At 44.2% G+C, this 19,720-nt stretch overlaps 2 protein-coding genes across 3 annotated transcripts in view; one reads left to right on the top strand and one right to left on the bottom strand.

Annotated features, from left to right (window-relative positions):
• The window catches only part of ACTN4 (actinin alpha 4), a 104,879-nt gene extending 93,814 nt beyond the window's left edge, over window positions 1-11,065 (top strand). For both annotated transcript variants that reach the window (XM_082263716.1, XM_082263715.1), the window contains exons 17-21: window positions 3,830-4,009; window positions 4,094-4,240; window positions 6,083-6,163; window positions 6,622-6,780; window positions 9,618-11,065. In XM_082263716.1, coding sequence (XP_082119842.1) covers window positions 3,830-4,009; window positions 4,094-4,240; window positions 6,083-6,163; window positions 6,622-6,780; window positions 9,618-9,776 — 726 coding nt within the window. In that variant the 3' untranslated portion in view covers window positions 9,777-11,065. The remainder of the gene's footprint in view (window positions 1-3,829; window positions 4,010-4,093; window positions 4,241-6,082; window positions 6,164-6,621; window positions 6,781-9,617) is intronic.
• Window positions 10,675-17,639, bottom strand: LOC309560474 (uncharacterized protein; the record flags this gene model as incomplete). Its single annotated transcript, XM_082264107.1, has 4 exons — window positions 10,675-10,764; window positions 15,621-16,395; window positions 16,655-17,328; window positions 17,448-17,639. 4 exons carry the CDS (start codon window positions 17,637-17,639, stop codon window positions 10,675-10,677), a joined length of 1,731 nt encoding a protein of 576 aa, XP_082120233.1.
• Between the last annotated feature and the right edge of the window lie 2,081 nt (window positions 17,640-19,720).

The raw sequence follows: 19,720 nt of genomic DNA, 5'->3' as shown, positions 1-19,720 counted from the left end.
CCTCCGCGGGCGCGCACTCGCTCCCCAGACCCTCCCAGGCTAGTGACGTTAATTAACGTCACTCTGCCTGGCAGGGGCTGACCGCCGCAGTAAATCTACTTGCGGCGGTCGGCAAGCGGTTAATAATGGCCCTAAGCAAGCTTAACCCCTTCATTCTTGTACAAGGCACTCAAATTTAAAGTTGCTGGGTGATGCCTTTTAATTTGGGGTTTGGGGGGGGGGGGGGGGGTGGTCCTAGTGGGGGCTCCTGCCCGGGGCAACCTCCCTGCCCATTCGTTTTCGGCGGGTCCTTGGAGCCGCCCTTTTGCCGTGGATGGCTGTTGTATCTATCAGCGGTCATGTTTATGTAGTCTGGCGGCCATTTTCTTGAAATTTCCCATTGACTAAAGCAGCGGCCATGTTTTTGAAGTCTACAGAGCGGTGACTCAGCGGTGGGCCTCTAGTGTTCCTCTAGTGTTAACTCCTGCATTTCTTCTTTCTCTCTGATCACTGTGCAGCTGAACGCTCTGCTCTGTACCAGGGTCAGTGGTGGTGAGCCCTTGGGTGGCTTAAAGGCTCTCCCTCTTCTCTGCTATAGCAGCAACTCAGTGTGCTGGGACCTGTGGTGCCGCTTGTGCAGCTGTGAGGATTTTTTTTTTTTTTTAGCAGCCTTTTTGTCTATTCTGCTAAGTTAGTCCCTGGGTTAACAAAGGAGCCCCTGGAGCATGTTTCACCACCTGACTCCCTCTGAGGCAGCGGGGCCCAGTCCGCTTTGTCTACTATGACGGCGGTCCTGAAGTCACTAGTGTCCAAGGTGGATATGGTCCTGTAAAACAGGACAGACAAAAAGCGTCCCCGCATTCAACTGCATCCTCTGTCTACTCATATTCTGAGGTTGGTTTGGTGGACACGGTCACCCTACAGGGTCTGCGTCCACACACCCTGAGTGCTCTGATAGTGAGGCTGATTCCTCTTCCACTACAGCTGCACAAGAAAAGGCACTAGTGGATGCACTGATTGTAACAGTGCGAGAAACTTTAAAACTGGAAGATGTGGCTGCGTTGGGGGAGCCGGTACTTTTTGGTACCCGCGGTAATCCTCTAAGGCGGCAAAGGTGTTTCCCTTTCCCGACTATTTTGACAAAATTGTCACGAGTCAGTGGGGTTGACCAAAACGCACTGTCGGGGTACCTAAGCGTTTTGCTAGAAGGTATCCTTTTGAAGAATCCCTGGTAAAAAGCTGATAGTCCCACCTGTGTTGGACTCACAGGTTTCCAGGTTAAATAAAGCCACCCTTCTCCCGGTGGAGGACTCTCCATCTTTTAACCACTTAAGCCCCGGAAGATTTTACCCCCTTCCTGACCAGGGCCTATTTTGCGATTCGGCACTGTGACTTTAACGGACAATTGCGTGGTCGTGCGATTCTGTATCTAAACAAATTTGACGTCCTTTTTTTTTCCCCCCCACAAACAGCTTTCTTTTGTTTTTTTTTGGTTTTTTTGATCATGCGCTATAAACCAAATAAGCGACAATTTTGCAAAAATATTTTTCTAATTTTTTTTTTATATGAAATTCCCAAAAAAAAATATGTAAAAATCTAAAATATTTTAACATTTTAGGCCAATTTGTTTTATGCTGCATATGTTTGGTAAAAAAAATCGCAAAAAGCGTATTTTGGTTTGTGCAAAAGTTATTGCGTTTACTAACTAAGGGAAATATTTTTGTCATTTTTTGTTTTTTTTTTTGTTTTTTTAACGAGTAATGGCGGCAATCTGCGATTTTTTTTTTTTGTTTTTTTTTGTTTTGTTTTGTTTTGTTTTGTTTTGTTTTGGGATTGCGGCGGACAGATCGGACCCTTGACTGAAATTTTTGACACTTTTGGGGTTACCAGTGACATTACTACAGTAATCAGTGCTATAAATATGCACTGTTACTGTATAAATGACACTGGCAGTGAAGGGGTTAACTTTTTTTTTTTTTTTTTTTTTTTTTAGAGGGAGGGGTTAAGTGTATCCCTAGGGGCATGATTCTAACTGTGATTGGATGTGGCTTGATGTGTAAGAACAGTGATCAACGGTCCTACATAGCGGAACCGTTTTACCTCCATTCTTACTCAGGGAAGAATGACAGGCGGCTTTGTTTACATTAGCCGCCTGCCTTTCTCCCGGTGTAACGGACGATCGCGAGTGCCCGGCGGACATCGGGTCTGCCGGGACACACACACACACACACACACACACACACACACACACACACACACACGCACGCGCGGGGGGGGGGATGGGGGGGTCCGTGACCGAGCGGGAGAGCGCCTTCGGGGGCGCGCGCACGCTCGCTCCCTAGAGCCTCACAGGCTAGCGACGTAGTCCTACGTCGCTTTGCCTGTGAGGGGCAGACCGCCGCAGTAAATAGTCGTGCGGCGGTCGACAAGCGGTTAAAGACCCTTTTGACAAGAGAGCTGAATCTCTGGTCCAGCATCTGTTTACCATGGCCGGTTCCATCCTTAGACCCGTGTTTACCATAACTTTGGTCTCCCAGACCTTAACGGAATGGGCAAAGCATTTGCGCCAGGATTTGGAGGGAGAACATATTTCTTCTAACTTCGCAGAGCTGGGGGATCAGTTGGTCCAGGGGTTGCAGTTCATCTGTGATGCCTCTCTGGATGCGGCTCCTTTAGTCTGCAGGGTATCTGTAACAGCGTTGACCCTGAGGCGCATGATTTGGCTTAAACATTGGTCTGCGAACCAGGCTTCTAAGAAGGTCCTGTCTGATCTCCCCTTTGTCTCTTGGCAGGTTTGCTGTTGTGCCATGTTCTGTCCATTTGGTTATGATTTGATGGTGCTCCTGGGGATCATCAAAAATTTGGATATTTTTTATAACCTAACCCTGACTTGTACTTCTCAACAACATTGTCCTTTACCTGTTTGGAGAGTTCCCTTGGTCTTCATGGCACTGTTTGGTTAGTGGTGCCTCTTGTTTAGGTGTTGCAGCCTCTGGGGCCTTTCATAAAAGGTGTGTATAAGTAATGACAGATCATGTGACACTTAGATTGCACACAGGTGGACATAATTTCACTAATTATGTGACTTCTGAAGGCAATTGATTGCACCAGAGCTTTTTATAGGCTTCATAACAAAGGAGGTGACTACATACGCACATGCCAATTTTCTATTTCTAAAAAATAGTTTTATGTATATATTTTTCTCATTTCACCAACTTAGACTATTGTGTTCTTATCCGTCACATAAAATTCAGATTAACAAAACATTGAACTTAAGGCTGTAATGTAACAAGATAGGTAAAAAGTCAAGGGGGTGAATACTTTTGCAAGACATTTTATATGTTCTTTGTTGTCTCATCCATGGTATCAGCTATGCAGAGCCCTTTCAGTTGTAATGTATATGAGCTGTCTATATGTATGTGTTTTCTATATTATTAATTTTAAGGTGGTTTAATATATTTTTGTATAAAATTATTTCCCATTTTCATCCAGTGTATATGGTACCATCAATGTCCAATACGCCCCTATTCCCTCTTTTTCATATAGCTAGAGAACTGACCATGGTGTGGTCAGGTTTTAATAGGAAAGCAAAAGGAATGGCAGGAACACCAGGTAATTTCACACAAAGGAAGCAATACAAAGAGAACAGGATACTTTCTCATACAAGTACATGGTACAACAGGCACATATCAGGAATATGAAGTGTTGCGGTAACAAACGCTTACATTTTATTATAGTGAATTTTAAAACTGCAGTAAAATTGAGGTTTGTGCCCATCTGTACTCTGTGCCAGGGTGGTTGTGTATGTCTCAGCTGATCATTGCTTCTTTCTGTCATGTCTGCTCTGCAGGAGATTGGAAGGATTGCCATTGAAATGCATGGTACTCTGGAGGACCAGATGAGCCATCTGAAGCAGTACGAACAGAGCGTCATAAACCACAAGCCTAACATAGACAGACTGGAGCAACAGCACCAGCTCATTCAGGAAGCCCTGATCTTTGATAACAAGCACACCAACTACACCATGGAGGTGAGGCTTGGCTGGATTGATGAATTCTAAAGTGTCCTACCTAATATCTTTCTTTTTTTTAACAACCAAACCCTTTTCTTTCAGCACATTCGTGTTGGCTGGGAACATCTCCTCACCACCATTGCTAGAACCATCAATGAAGTGGAGAATCAAATTCTAACACGGGATGCCAAGGGCATCAGTCAGGAACAAATGCACGAGTTCCGAGCATCCTTCAACCACTTTGACAGAGTGAGCATCAGTTTCATAAGATTAGCAACAGGAAGAAGCAAGGCTTGGCCACACATCATATATGCAAGCACCGCTAGTAGTAATTGGTCTAGAGGGTAGCAAATGAGTAAGCGCTCCTGTGTGTCTTTCACAATTTGTCTTTTTTTTTTTTTTAAGATATGTTTATTGAGTTTAAAGGCAAACAAACATACAGCAAATACAACCAACTTGCCCAGAACAGTGCACAAAAAACTATGCACTCAAGCAAGCATGAAGCAATAGTCAATTATCACATACGTCTCTTGTAATTCTAAAGTGCATGGTCACAAGGAATTATACAGGCAGCAGAGTTTCTAGTTAGGTGGGTAATTGGTCAACCTGAATAGGGTGTATTGCACAATCAAAAGGGTAGGATAGCGATCACAATGATACTGTAGTAAGGGCTAGCTATCCATCTGCCCTGAATTTTATGAAATGTTTTAGCTTTTCCGAGTTTCAAATGTGAGTTTATACAATGTTAAAGAGCCATTGATTAGTTTCCAGCATAGGGATCTTGCGGGGGCCTGCGGCCCCTTCCTTGATAATAAAATGGACTTCTTTGCATAGAAATAAGATGTGTAGTAGTGTCTTAGCATGAGAGGGAACATGCAGGTCACCAAAGATACCCAGAAGGCAAATCTTGGCATTTACAATGTTTGGCAGACCCAGTCCAGAGGAGATAATGGAACCTATAGCAAGCCAAAAGTCATGAACCATGAGGAGGTCCAGAAGCAATGTAGGAAATCAGCGGTTTGGCCACAGCCTCTAAAACATTCAGCGGAAGGGGATAACCCCATTTTTTTTTTTTTTTTATAGCTTGACTAGAGTAAGGTAGGAGTGGTGAAAGAAAGACCTTATGTTGGATAGTGCGGTCTCTAGAGGCTATGACTGAGGATTTCACTAAATTCAGACCGGTCGGCCTCCGTGAGAAATATCCAGGGGGGTCCACTTCGTCTGCACAACCTGAAATCTAGGGTTACAGTCTGCAACAAGAGCAGAATAATATGTGGAAATAGGTTTAGTAGGATCTGGGTGACTTAACATTTTCTCCAGTGGCTGCACTCTAATAGGATTGTCCAGAGAACCACATTGCGCACGGACAGCATGTCGAAGTTGATAAAAGTTAAACTGATAGGTGCATGGTAGGTCAAAGTCCATGAGCAATTGCTAAAAGGACTTAAAACCCTGTGTAGTGTAGAAGTGGCACAGATACTTAATTCCCTTAGAGTACTATCGTGGGTTAAGCAGAGAGTATTGTCTTTCACAAATTTTTGCATACAATATTTCCATTTTTTTGTGAAATTTGTATTGTGGGCAGTTGTTGTATTATACTGCTTAGGCCTGAGCTATAAGTGATAGTTGCAGTGGTCACCTGCAGTTAAAAGCAAGCAATTGAACAATAAGGCAGGATTAATTGTAGCAACACGTACGTATCTTGCATGCCCCATAGTGATTAATTATCTATTTATTAGTTAATGTGGGATTGTAGCTGGAGTTTAGTTTTAGAAACTGGAAGTTCTTCACATAGCCTAGACCTAATATGAGAAGGGTAAATTGATGATAGGATCCCCATTTCATGAACACTTTAATGTCCCTTCCTTCCCATCCTTTCCCAGAAGGCCACTATAATGTTTTCAGCACTCCCATTTGTCAAGTCTACTAATCATGTTAAGCATTCTGTAACGTAATGTTCTGTTTCTCTTCCATCAATCTCGTCCACCACCCATCGCCTTCACCTCATTTCACTGCCTGTGTCTCCCGCTCACCATCGCTTGCCTTCTGGACCCACATTCTCCCTTCCCTACCATGTTCTACCTACCACAGGACCATACAGGTGCTCTGGGACCTGAAGAATTCAAAGCTTGTCTCATCAGTCTGGGCTATGATGTGGAAAATGACAAACAGGTACCAAACTGCCAAGCTAGACCCAAACTAACTGTCGCTTTGTCTCTTTCTTTCTCTTTCTATCATTTGTTTTCGCATGCTGTCTTCCTACCTTCCCATCTCCTTTTCTGCTTTTATATTTGGATTTGGTGCTCAATTTTTCCTCCTTTTTTTTTTTTTTTTTTTTTTTTTTAATTTATCTGACATCAAACATTCCGCACTTCTCTCTTTGCTGGTATCTTTTCCTTTCTCCATCTTTCGTTTATTGCTCTTTAAAGAAGAAGAGAGTTGCTGCTCTGGACTTGGATGACTTTCGTGCTCTACTTATCTCTACGGGATACAGCTTGGTATGCTCCTAACTTCTCTGTTCCTCCGTGGTTCCTCCTGGTTGTCCACCTGTCACTTCTCCCAGTATGACTATCATCTGATCGGAGTATTTCCTCTGTATGACTGGGCTTTCACTTGGACTTTTCTTGTAGGGTGACACAGAATTGAACCGCATCATGGCAAACGTTGATCCCAACAATTCAGGCATGGTAACCTTCCAAGCGTTCATCGACTTTATGTCAAGGGAGACCACAGACACAGATACTGCGGACCAAGTTATCGCATCTTTCAAGGTCCTTGCTGGAGACAAGGTGAGCTTAGTTGTAACCTGTACTGGAACTTTTACTTGTTTCTTATGTACTCCATAGGTAATAATCTTTTCCCTTTTTGACAAGGGGCATACAGGCAGAGCTGATAGTTGACCTGGAAAGGTTGCTGTAGATCTTAATAACCATTTATTTTCAGTCAATGCTAGCTTTCAGTGCTGCTTTGATGGAAAACGGCTGTGGTAGAAGATTGTCATATAGGATCAATTTCACGGCACATATGCAGAAATGAATACAGACAGTTTTGTTCCCCTCAGAATCTGTCAAATCCCAATACCAAACAACCATATCTGTCAGTTGTGGTTGGCCAAATCTACAGCAGATTTAGTTCAAGCAGGAAAAAACCCTTTCTCTTTCGTTCGACAGACACAGCGCTCCATAAATCATAACTAGTGGGTTATATTGCCTCCTAGGACTAGGCAGAACAAAAAACACCTGGCTACGCCCATGGGTCGCCCTCTGACAGAATAATCTGGCCACAATGGAGTCCGCAGTAGCAGCTACCCTTGCCACTGTCACTCAGCAAATTTCTGAATTGCAAGAGTTTGGTGTCACTTATCAGACAAAATTTAAAGAACTGCAAAAAAAGCAAAGCTGCTTCCTGTGTATGGCTCCTCCATTCACAGGCAGAGTGCATCTGATATCACTGCCCCTGTAAGACTGGCCTATACAGGAAGTGGTGGCTCTGTTCTACACTGACAGCTGAGCCGGGAGACTCTGGGACACCGGACTGCACCAGGGAGACTCGGGGACACCAGGACACCGCAGAGAGCCTCGGGGATGCTGCCCGGTACAAAACATGATGGGAGAGTTAATCAGTATTCGCTCCATAAAGACGCACATAAATTTCTCTCCATTTTTTGGGGGGGAGGGGGGGCTGGGTGGGGGGTACGTCTTATGGAGCGAAAAATACGGTAATCAACTCAAATTTGTGCTATTCCCAAGGTAGCTGTAAAGTACTCGTGTGCAAATTGAATATAATGAATAAATAAATCATGTATGGTTTGGTGTGTGTGTGTGTGTGTGTGTGTATGTATATATATATATATATATATATATATATATATATATATATATATATATATTATGTGTGTGTGTGTGTGTGTGTGTGTGTGTGTGTGTGTGTATATATATATATATACTGTGGTGTGTGGATAACAAGATCAAATGTGCACAAATGCCTTGACAATTATGAATTCCGAAAAATAATAGTAGAAAACTAATATTCAAAAAGGTGCAAGTACAATGACTCTAAAAAAAATTAAAAAAAAAAAAAACGTTCAAAACATATCCCAAAAAATGTGCATGTGCAATGAATCACTGTGTAAAAATGCTTGAAATGTTCAATCAAGATGATAAAAAAATTCTTAAATAAATTAATTCATAGATAAAAAAAAAAAAAAAAAAAAAAAAAATGCAATTAATAGTCCATAAAAAGTCCCAAGTGAAAGTGCAAAAATGTGATCTGATGAAATTCAATCGATAGATGATCCTCAGTAATCACACGTGAAGAAATAACACCAAGTGTGCTCCACCGCTTCCACCAAATATAACTCATGAGATGAGAAGCCGGTTAAATTATAAACCAGCATTTGGCTTAATAGAAATTTCCCAGCATGATGGTTTGTATTTGAAACTTCAGCCATAAATCTTCATAGACATAATAGTCTCACAATGTTGCCAGATGGGGGATAAGAGATGAGAGGAGAAAGAATAGCAGAACAGTGTAACTATTAATTTATTTAAAAGAAACAATGTTACATTCATAATTTCAAGTGTCTGCCTGATACTGGGATCTCTGACATTCAAACTGCACTTGAGTACTATCAAGGGTCAGGTCTCTGCCTTGGCAATTTTCTTGCAACGGCCATTAACCACCCAATCCCTGGTACTTAACTTTATCCAAGGGGTGCGACACTTGGTACCTCCGGTGCGACCTCTGTTACCACCTTGGGATCTTAATTTGGTGCTGTCAGTTCTTCAGAAACCTCCTTTTGAAAGTATTTGGTATATTTCCCTGCTAACCTTATCCCAGAAGGTGGCCTTCTTGGTAGCTATTACCTCTGCGTGCAGGGTGTCAGAACTGGCGGCGTTGTCCTGTCCTCCCTATCTGTTGGTTCACAGAGATAAGGTGGTACTTTGTCCGGATCCTTTCTTCTGAAGGTGGTTTTCATTTAAACCTCTCCCGCCGCTGGGGCCACCCTTATGGTTAAGCGGGCCGCCCGCCGTTTAAAAAAAAATACCGGGGTTATGATACCGGGGTTATGGCAGCTATCTGTTGCCATAACCCGGTATTTAAAATCAAAGTACCGACGTAAATACATGGTGGGCGGTCCGTAAGTGGTTAAGAGGACACACATTTATAGCAAGACTAGTATTACCTTTATGAACATACTCTCTGCAGATTATTTCTTTTTAATACAGTTACTAGTAACTGTCTTCACTAGTACTAATGTGCCTGTGGAGAGCAGAGCGTCACCATTAATTCCAAGTACTAGTTCCAGTCCTGAACTGTTACAGGCTTATTCACTTCTACATTTTCATAGGTAAAAGGGGGTAATATGATTTCCCAAATTACAGGAAGGCAACAGGGTAGCCTTTAGAGGCCCTCTAGTTGTGCACGTTTCCTTGCCTGCACTGATCAAAAACAACTAAACTAATGGCTATATTTTATTATGCATATGCAGAGTAAGCACTGGTTTAGGAAATGCTGGCCTCTGTGTTCTTTCTGTTCATAGGATGCATACCTCTGCGGTAGATTGTTAATCCTGCTTGAGCCTTTTTTTCATACAGTACTAATTTATTTCCTAAATTCTTTGCAGAATTTCATTACAGCAGCAGAGCTTCGTCGGGAGCTTCCACCAGACCAGGCAGAATACTGCATCTCTCGTATGGCACCCTACCACGGTCCCGATGCTGTGCCTGGAGCTCTGGATTACATGTCCTTTTCTACTGCATTGTATGGCGAGAGTGACCTGTGAGCATGATGGGGAAAGAGATCAACACTGCCCTACTGCCCTCCATCAGCTACTAATGCCTCTAATGCTAAAGGGGTGAAGCACTGGAGGGACTAGGGGGGGACGCTGGCCTTTACTAGCATCCCCCTATCAGGGGAGAGAGGGAGGGACTCAAATGAGCTTATCATTCCCTTTGCAAGGAGGGAGGAGAAGGCAGAGCAGAAGCTGCAGGACCACTCCTCCCCCCTCTGCAAAGCTATCTATGCAACGGCTAAGGGGCAGGGGTGCTTCCGTACACCGCTGGCACATAGACTGCGCTTCTGGTTATCCTTTCATATATTACACCCTGTACAGATTCTCCAGACCCCCTCCCTCCCTTCCTCCCTTGGGTTATTTATTCCTGGTCCTTAAAGCTCCTGTGTGAGGTGCCTGGTCCTAGCCTCTGCCACACGGGGTTCCTAACCATTCCTGTTTCTGTTCTTACCTTGTTCATCACCGTTTCATTGTGCCACGTTTTAGCAACATCACAACATATAGGGCTCCACACTGCAGGCAGGGGAGAGATCCATTAATAGGGGGTGCTTCACCTTCCCCAGCTATTTTATCACATATTCCAGAAGGGGGCCCCTTTATTTTTTTTCTGCTCATCAGAGGCAGCTGGTATTATATTATAAGATCTGTTACAAGAACCCACAAGCCAAGGGAAATCACATAATTACACTTTTTTTTTTTTTTTTTTTTTTTTTTTTTAACAACCATGTTTGAGGTGTTTGGAATAATGGTAAAGAATCCGGACACTAGACTGACATTCCTACTACATTCTGTCACACCTGGTGACCAAACACATTATAATGTAATATTACATTCCACGAGTTGCATAATATTTTGGTGACTGACTTTTCTTTATTATACATCCCCTTTTCTACATTCCTGAACTTCCCATCACATCATGAGACTGCTCTATTTTTCTTTCTTGTTGCTTTCTTTGTCCTATCAAGGTTTTTATTTTTCCCTAAGGACCAAAAAAAAAAAAATTATAATAAAACTTAAAGAGGGTTACTATTTACTTAATTTAGGGGGATTTATGATATAAATATATATTCACCTAGCAAAACCTTATATTTGCAGTTTTTTTTTTTTCTTGTCTTCTAAATAAAGGTTGCTGATTGTTACCACAAAGTCTGTAACATTCCTTGTCTCATCTTTTATACCAGCGGCCCACTAGGAGAAATGTCAGGGGGCAGCATCTTTCTATCATTCCTGCACCTCCTACAACTCCTTACAGAACAATAAAAGTAATATTTTTAAAATAAGCAGTTTGTGTTTTGTCTTTTTTTGGACTTTGTGTTTTAAAAATTAAGTTTGGACTTACAAAAAAAATTATACTCACCTAGGTGGATGAAGCATTGTTCCGATGATGCATCTGTCCCCCGCTGGCTCTGCAGTGAGAACTGAGCGATCAAGGACCGCTGATCACTGTTCTCCCCCTCTCTGTTCATGCTCCTCCAGTGCTCACTGGAACTCTGGGCTGTGGAGGGGGTGGCCAAGGGGCTGGCTTAGGCTTTCAGTGGATCACTGAGAGGCTGAGCCAGGTGCTGATCCAGGCATCTTGGTGGATCCCGACATTAAAGTCAGGATCTTTCCCAAGCCTGGACCGGCTGAGTGATGTCAGCCATCAGTTGACTTTAGCCCGCTGTCAGCTGAATAGCAGGTCAAGAGTGTGTAGTACAAACTGCACTCCTGTGAAGTACAAGAGAAGTACAGACCAAATAGCTTTGCTATACTTCAATGTTCATGATGATTTGACATCTCACAAAATGTCAATCGCATAGCAAGTGTCGATTTATGGGCCTCTAACATAAATACAAAAGTATTTAGAATGATTCCAGATGCATACTTGCCTCCATAACGTAGCCTCCTGTGTGTTTTTTATATATAATTTTTTTTTTTCTCAAAAGAATTCTGTGCACTAGCTGACTGAAGAAACTTGAGAGATAGTCACATAGAAAAGTCAAAAGGAAGTGTGGCCAGTGCACAGAAAATGTTCGCCAAGGATGCATACATACACTAGAGGCTGCAGGAGGAGGCAAGTATGCATCTTGGAAGAGGAGTAGTTTAGCTCAGGATACAGGGGCAAAAAGGACAAGTACATATGCTTGAAGAAAAAATGTAGAGGCTGCCATTGCTAACTAGTTCTCTGCCTGTCATTGGATCTACTGTCGTCAATACTTTGAGTCACTGGCCTAGAATATGTATGCAGATTAGGACTTCTATCTTCACTTGCTGCAATCTTGTTAATAGGTGTCGCACAGAGTGGCTCACAGCAGGGGTGACGCACACCGCTTCATATCTTTGACAGATGGGTTATGCTGCTCTTCCTAGGAGTAGCACACTAGGCGGAAAAGGGGTTAACCCAGCTTAACTACGCCTATGGGCAGTCCCAGGTGGTATACTCCCACTTCCTACTCTAGGATTTCAGTTTTTTTTTCTGCTTAGTGAGGAGTAAGGACCTAGCTCCCTGCTGGGGTCTTGGGTCCTAGAATTTTTTTCCTTTTTTAAACTGAACTTTTTTCCTTTCGTTTTGCTTTCTACAATCAAGTCTGTTCCAGTGAGAGCTACAATCAACTGCTGGAAAGGGTGACTCACTGGATATCGTAGATCCCTGTTTGGCAAGCGAGCACGTGCAGACCGCAGCTCCGTGCTAGGTCGGCCGCAACATAGCCCTACTGGACGGGGGCTGGCCGGCGAGTGAAACACCTCACGAGGACGCACACGACCTGGTCGTGGCCTGAGTCGCTGCATACCTCTGGCCCTGCAGCACCTTCCATTCCAAGATGGGGAGGTGATCTGCCCAGGGTGGTGGCTGCCCGGTTCCAATGTGAGGTGAGTAGTGTCCCCCCTCTCCCTTTGTGGTTCTCCAGGGTGGATGTGGGGCTCCTCCCTGGGTCAGACCCCCGGGTTCCCTTTCATGCCCCCAGCCCCTCCAAACAGTCACGGTGGGTCTTTTGGCCCCAAATTTAGGCTGCGGCTTTGCAGCTTGCTGGCCAAGCTGTTGGCCAGGCTGTCCAAACTGCTGACTGGGTTGATAGAGCTGCAGATGGGCATCTGCTCTCTCCCCCCATATGGTCCTTGCAGGGCTGTGGTCGGCGACCTCCCCTGCTTATGTTCAAGGTGAGCTTAGTATATAGCAACACTGCTGAGTCTGCGTCTACACACTTCGGGTGCACCGACAGTAACGATGATTCCTCTTTTACTGCGCATGTGAAGGAGCTGGTGGATACACTGATTGTATTGGTGCGGGTAATTTAAATATGGTGATGCAGCTGATGCTGCGTTAGAGGTGCCAGTCCCCTTGGGGCCCGCAGTTCCTCCAAAGAGGCAAATGTATTCCCCTTTTCACACTCACTGTGACAAAATTGTCGCAAATCAGTGAACTTGTTCTAAACTCAATGTGGCGGTGCCTGAGCATTTTCATTGACGGTATCCCTTGAGTCTCAGTTGAGTACGTGGGCAGTCCCACCTGTGGGGGACTCTTGGGTTTCCAGGCTGAATAAATTCACCATAAGTGTGGTGGAGGAGTCTCCGGTTTTTAAAAAGATCCTTTTGTCAGGAGAGCTGAGACTTTGGTCCGCCACATATTTTACTGTGGCCAGTTCGATCTTTGGGCCGGTGTTCACCATAGCAATGGTGTTCCTGACTTTCCCAAATGTGCACAGCCTTTGTGCTGGCATCTAGAAAGGGGGGAACAGCCTCCACCTGAACTTGCGGAGCTGACGGGCTTTTTGGTCCAGGGGTTGCAGTTTGTCTGTGATGCATCTCTGGATGTGGCTCCCTTAGTCTCCGGGCTGTCTGTGACAGCCAGTGTTAATTTTGGCAGCAAATTTCAATTTAGTTTTAGTCTTAGTCTTAGGACTAAAATGGCATTTTAGTTTTAGTCCCATTTTAGTCTTCTGCAAGTGTTTTTAGTTTTAGTCGTATTTAGTCGACTAAAACTACAGTACATTTTAGTCGACTAAAACATCTTACATTTTAGTCGACTAAAACGTCCTACATTTTAGTTGACTAAAACTCATTTTAGTCATCTATAATCGACTGGGTGTAGTTCAATTGTAATTTGTAATGCATTATTTAAGCATTTCTCTACAATTTCCAAACTCATTATATACTACTGCTGGTCCTGGAGTGAATGAAAAATCGAATATGTTATTATTTATGGTATTAAGCTTTGAGCATGCACTAGCACAGCACTACACACTACTACACAGACACAGTTAGTCATTATTGTCTTTATTAAGGCAAAATTGTTTTGCCAATGCCAATAATATTGCTTTTTTGACCAAACCAAAGGGGGTAACATAAAAATGTAATAAAAATACAAAAAAATAAAAACTTTGCAGACATAAGCTCACTTCACATCAGTCCTGCTCTGTCACGCTCATGGCAACAGTACAGCATCCTGTCCTGAGACCTGAGACCACTGTGGGGGCTGGGGGGGTTGCTAAGTTCTCAGCCAACAAGGGAGTGTGCTCGCCTCACTCACTGCTCACTCACAATTTTGCCTAAGAACATACAGCCATGAATAAAGAATGGTAAAAAAACATCCTCAGAAGAGAACAACTTCCTTCCTCCAGTCCCAGCTCCCCCCTCAACCATCCAAGAACAGCTACAGAGACTCCAGGGAAGAAAAAATATGCATCAGCTCACTTTATCAGTCCTGTGTCATGCTCATGGCAACAGTACAGCATCCTGAGACCTGAGACCACTGTGGGGGGGTTGCTATGTTCTCAGCCAACAAGGGAGTGTGCTCACTCACTGCTCACTCACAATTTTGCCTAAGAACACAGCCATGAATAAAGAATGGTACAAAAACATCCTCAGAGAGAACAACGTCCTGCCTCAACCATCCAAGAACAGCTGCAGTGCACACTTGCACAGGCACTGTCACTGCCAGTCTGGCACTGGCACTGCATAATAAACCAATACTGTAAAACTTGAGGAGGGTAATGCTTATTTCTAAATAAGAAGAACCCAATACATTTACAGTGTCAGCTTATTATTTTAACAGTTCTAATTCTCAGATGTATTCAATAAAAATGTGCACAGTGCACACAGTCTAATAATGCCATTAGCGTAAGAATTATAACAGACTTACCACTTTTTATCAACTCCTCCTCTCTCCTCTTTCTGAGTCTCAGCATTCGCAATGACAATAGAGGTAAATATTACACTAAAAAGATCTGCAGCAGGACCCCGATGTAAGGCTGCCCTTTTTGACCGTTACTGATCTATTTTTCTTTTTCATTAGTGTGATATTTGTCTCTATTCATTTGTCAATGTCAATGCTAAGAGAGAGAGAGGTTAATAAGCGGTGGTGGTTGTGTTATTGTTCCACATACAAATGCATTTTGTAGCCTGTGTGCACTGTGCAGCAATTTTCCAATGAATTGAATTGACAATTACAACTGTTTTTGAAGCACAAGTATTAGTTATGCTTTTTATAGAAATAACAATAATAAAACACTTCTATTTGTTTCGATTCATTTTAAGGAAAGCACTTCGTGCCAAAATGACCCTTGCTCTATTCCGCCAGCCTCTAGAGAGGTCACCTGTGACACTGAATACCCTCTCTGCAAAGGCTTGAGAAGCTGGCATAGCCAGCAGGTCTAAAGCAAAAGGTTTTAGCTGGTGATAAATAGTGTCACTCTTTGACAGCCAAAAATCTGTTGCAGTGTTGTCCTCAACTTGATGCAAAAGCTCTTCCTTATATTTTCTGATCTGCTGTTTTATGCTGTTTGGGGAGATCCTCTGCCTGGGTCTTCTGCGGCATTTAGCAAGAAACCGAAAGATTGGCTGCTTAGATGTGGATACCGGTGCTTCTTCAACTTCCTCAGATTTTTCAATATTCTCCTGTTCTACTAGTTCTTCCACATCATCTTCAGACAATTCATGATGTTGCATGTGGGGCGAAGTGGATTTTCTTATCACATACTCCTCTGCCTTTTTAAGCAATTCCTGAATATTCTCATGATCTGCCACATCAACAAGGGTTTCACAGACAGTAGGGTTGACAAAACAAGCAGCTGCTGCAAGTGGCGAGAACATTTCATCTGTTGGATCTAACAATGAAGCAAAACGCTGGTTCACATTCCCTTTCATTTTCTGTGCAATTGTGGCAAGGTCTTGGTAGCTAGTGTTCTGTTTAAAGTCCTCAAGGTGGCTGAGTAGATCAAAAAGAGCAGGGACAGCTAGGGACATTGACATGGTGTCACTCTGGAGGGTTTTAGTATGTTCTGCAAAAGGCAGCAATAGGTCATGCAATGATGTGAGCTTTTGCCATTCACTAGGGAGCAAGCTGTCCCATCCCATGTTGTTCGCGATTTGGCAGACTGACTCTTTCAGTTTGAGGAGTCTTGCGATCATGTTGAATGTGCTTGACCAGCGAGTGGGGCAGTCATTGAAAATGGTCAGGCCACAATGCTCCAATATCTTCTGTGTTGCGATGGAAGACTTGCGGAAGAGGTGCACTATTGATCTTGCTTTATCCAGTATTCTCTTCACACTTGCCTCCTTCTGCAACATGTGGACCACTAGTTGTAAGGTATGCACTACACATGGTGTCCGGTCCATGTCGATCTGTTGGTACCTAACAGTGGAACACAGCCAAATAAGCATAAAGTATAGAAAAGCTTTCTGTTCCATTCTATTATTTTAACATTTAACATCTTATGGGAATACTTTTAGAAAAGACTACTGGAAAAATAACAAAGATGCACCCATAGAGTAGACTAGAGCATGGATACTAGTGCCCCCAGCCCCCCACATCAATCATCTCATATGCATGTGATAATTAACTGTCAACCGTACCGTGTCATGTAAAATAAAATCAAAATTGGCTCACCCACCGTAGGTCATCAATTTCAGACTCTGCCTCAGAGTCACTTTCTGTCATGGGGGAGTCTTCCTCACTAGAGGTGGGTGGTTCTTCTGCTGCTGCTGCGGTTTGTTTAAATGCTGCCACCATATTGCTCCCATTGTCTGTTATCACTGTAAGGATCTTCCTCTTTGGTATGTCCCACTCTTGCAAGCATTTGTCCACACATGTTTTAATTGACTGTGCAGTGTGTGGGTGGGCTACTTGTTCAAGGGCCAACAATATGTGTTCAGGTTTATGTTGTTTAACACAAAAGTAGCATGCACTTATAGCAAGGAATGAAGCTGAGAGTCCTTTCTTGGTCCACAAATCAGTGCAAATAGATACTCTCCGAGCAGCAGTCAGTCTCTTTTTGAATTTTTGTTTTTCATCTTCATATTGTTTGTCAATTAGATTGCTTATTTTAGTTTTCTTTGGAACAGTCAGCTTTCTATCTACTGTCTCCATCATGCTAACAAAGTCCTCATCTTCAATCGTTCTGACTGGTAATCCGGAGCGCCCAATCCATCTTGCTATGGCCTCCTCCCTGGCCTGTTGTTCCTTAGAGTCAATTTTGTATTTTGAAGCACTGAAAAGAGCAGCATAAATTGTTTGCTGTGGTGGTGCACTGGCTTGACTTGGTCCATCATTTGAGGTTTTCTGTATCTGTGGGGTTAAATTAGGGGGAAAAATTATAGTTATTCTGATTTTACATTCTCTCGCACTCAGCGCTAAGTTATCTCTTTATACAAAAGTGGAGTTAAGTGCTATCATGCACTGCTTACCTTTGTATGAATTTCGGGATGAGTTGTCCGCAAATGACGCTTCAAGTTTGTTGTATTTTTGCCAGTTAGTGTCACTCCACATGGTTTGCAAAGGGTCTTGTTGTCCTTAGCATCAAATGTAAAATACACCCATAGATCTTCTCTTCTCTTTCTACCAGTCACAGACGAGACAGACGCGGCGGTCGCTGACATTTCTCTGGATGACAGTGAGTGCTGTGTGGAACTGTGGATGACAGTGGTCGTCAGAGCGAGGAGGAATGCTGCTGGACAGTGCTGGACTCTGGAGCCTGGTGGTCTCAGGTCTGTAAGGGATGTCCTGTAATGCCCTGGATGCCTGTGGGGGTCAATGGTCAGGAGACTCAGGACAGTCAGACAGAGGGGGCCTGTAATGCTGCTGGACAGTGCTGGAGCCTGGTGGTCTCAAGTCTAAGGGATGGCCTGTAACTGTAATGCCCAGGATGCCTGTGGTGGTCAGGTCAGTCAGACAGAGGAGGCCTGTAATGCTGCTGGACACAGTGCTGGATCCTGGTGGTCTCAGGTCTAAGGGATGGCCTGTAATGCCCTGGATGCCTGTGGTGGTCACTGGTCAGGACAGTCAGATAGAGGAGGCCTGTATTCTGGACAGTCCTGGAGCCTGGTGGTCTCAGGTCTAAGGGATGGCCTGTAATGCCCTGGATGCCTGTGGTGGTCACTGGTCAGGACAGTCAGAGGAGGCCTGTAATGCTGCTGGAGCCTGGTGGTCTCAGGTCTAAGCCAGGGATGGCCTGTAATGCATTGCAGTATTGCACACAGGGCTGAAGGTGGTCTCAGTCTGGTCAGAGGAGGCCTGAAATGCTGCTGCAGTGAGTGCTGGTCTGCTGGATGGTGGTCTAATCAGTGCTGGATCTGGATGGGGGTTCGGGTCTCAGGTTTAAGGGTGGTGGTCTCTAACTAGTAACTAACTAGAAGTTATGGGCCGGGCGGGCCTCAGCGGCCTATGCCTCACGCGACGGCACACACAGTCCTGGATCATAGCGGTGGTCTGAGCTCTGAGGGGACTCAGGGGCAATAATAGCTGGCTGTTGCAACTCACTCTGGAGGATGTGGTGGAGTGCCGCGCCGCCACTGCCTGGTCGTCTGCCGTGTGACTGTGTGATGAGTCGGGCCTGGCTCTGGCTGTAGTGCTGTCTGGTGATGAGGTCTCAGGTCAGGTGACTGGTCTCGAGTCGACTCTCTTATAGACGTCGGACGTCACGGGGCACGCCACGCCAGACGCCACACAGGCGGAACTCAGTGAAAACCGGAAGTTGGGTAAACGTCCCTGCCTCACATTCTCGTTTAGTTTTCGTTCGTTGACGAAAACGGATTTGATTTTCGTCATCGTTGTCGTCATTTGACGAAAATGTGCTATACTTTGCGTCTCGTTTTCGTCATTTGAAAAATGCCGGTGACGAAAGCGGTGACGAAAACGTTTTCGTTGACGAAATTAACACTGGTGACAGCAATATCCTTCAGCGCATGATATGGTGAATATACTGATCTACGGACCAGGCTGTTTAGAGGGCCTTGTGTGATCTTCCCTTTGGGGGAATCGCCTGTTCGGAGTCTCCCTGGAAGGACCTTCTCTGGAGGTTCCTTGCGGACCCGGTCTGGTATGCCAATAGCAGGTCCTTCCAGACCTGCGGATAAGGTCTCTTCTCCCTGAAGGGGCGCCATCACCCGTGTTTGGGGTGGAGGGAGGACGTCTTTGCTTCCTCCGGACTCGTGAGCGTCCCTGATCAGACAGGCGGGTCCAAAATTTGATCATCTTTTATACATTGTTGGTCCTGATCTAACTTTATTACCACCATATTATCCTTGCCCCAAAGTCCCATGTTCTTGGTGAGGCAGAGTCCGGACATCTTTTTCTAGCTTCTGGCTTGACTAGATGTGGGACCACTCCCTCACCCAATTTCTATTTTTCATTGTGTCTTAGGGATGTGGCAATGATCGGTGGTTTTATGTGAACCAGTGCCCTCTTTCTCTTTCCTTCCTAAGGTCATCTCTGGTTTCCATTTAAAAAAAAAAATTGTTGCTTTCCTTGTGTTCTAAGCCTAAGCATCCTAAAGAAATTGCCCCAACCACATCCAAAGAATGTAAGGCACTCAGGGTGTACCTGGTGGCGACTGAGTCTTTACAAAAAAATTAGATTTCCTGGTTGTCCTTACGGATGGTTCCCGTAAGGGGCTGGCCGCTTCTGCTGTGACCATTTCTGATGGATCAGACGGTGGTGCAAGCCTATTGTATTAAAGGTC

The sequence above is a fragment of the Pelophylax lessonae genome (genome assembly GCF_965119305.1).
Source record: "Pelophylax lessonae genome assembly, chromosome: 7".
Lineage (NCBI taxonomy): Eukaryota > Metazoa > Chordata > Amphibia > Anura > Ranidae > Pelophylax > Pelophylax lessonae.
Note: the sequence above shows the minus strand (reverse complement) of the source record. Positions and strands in the feature narration are given on the sequence as shown.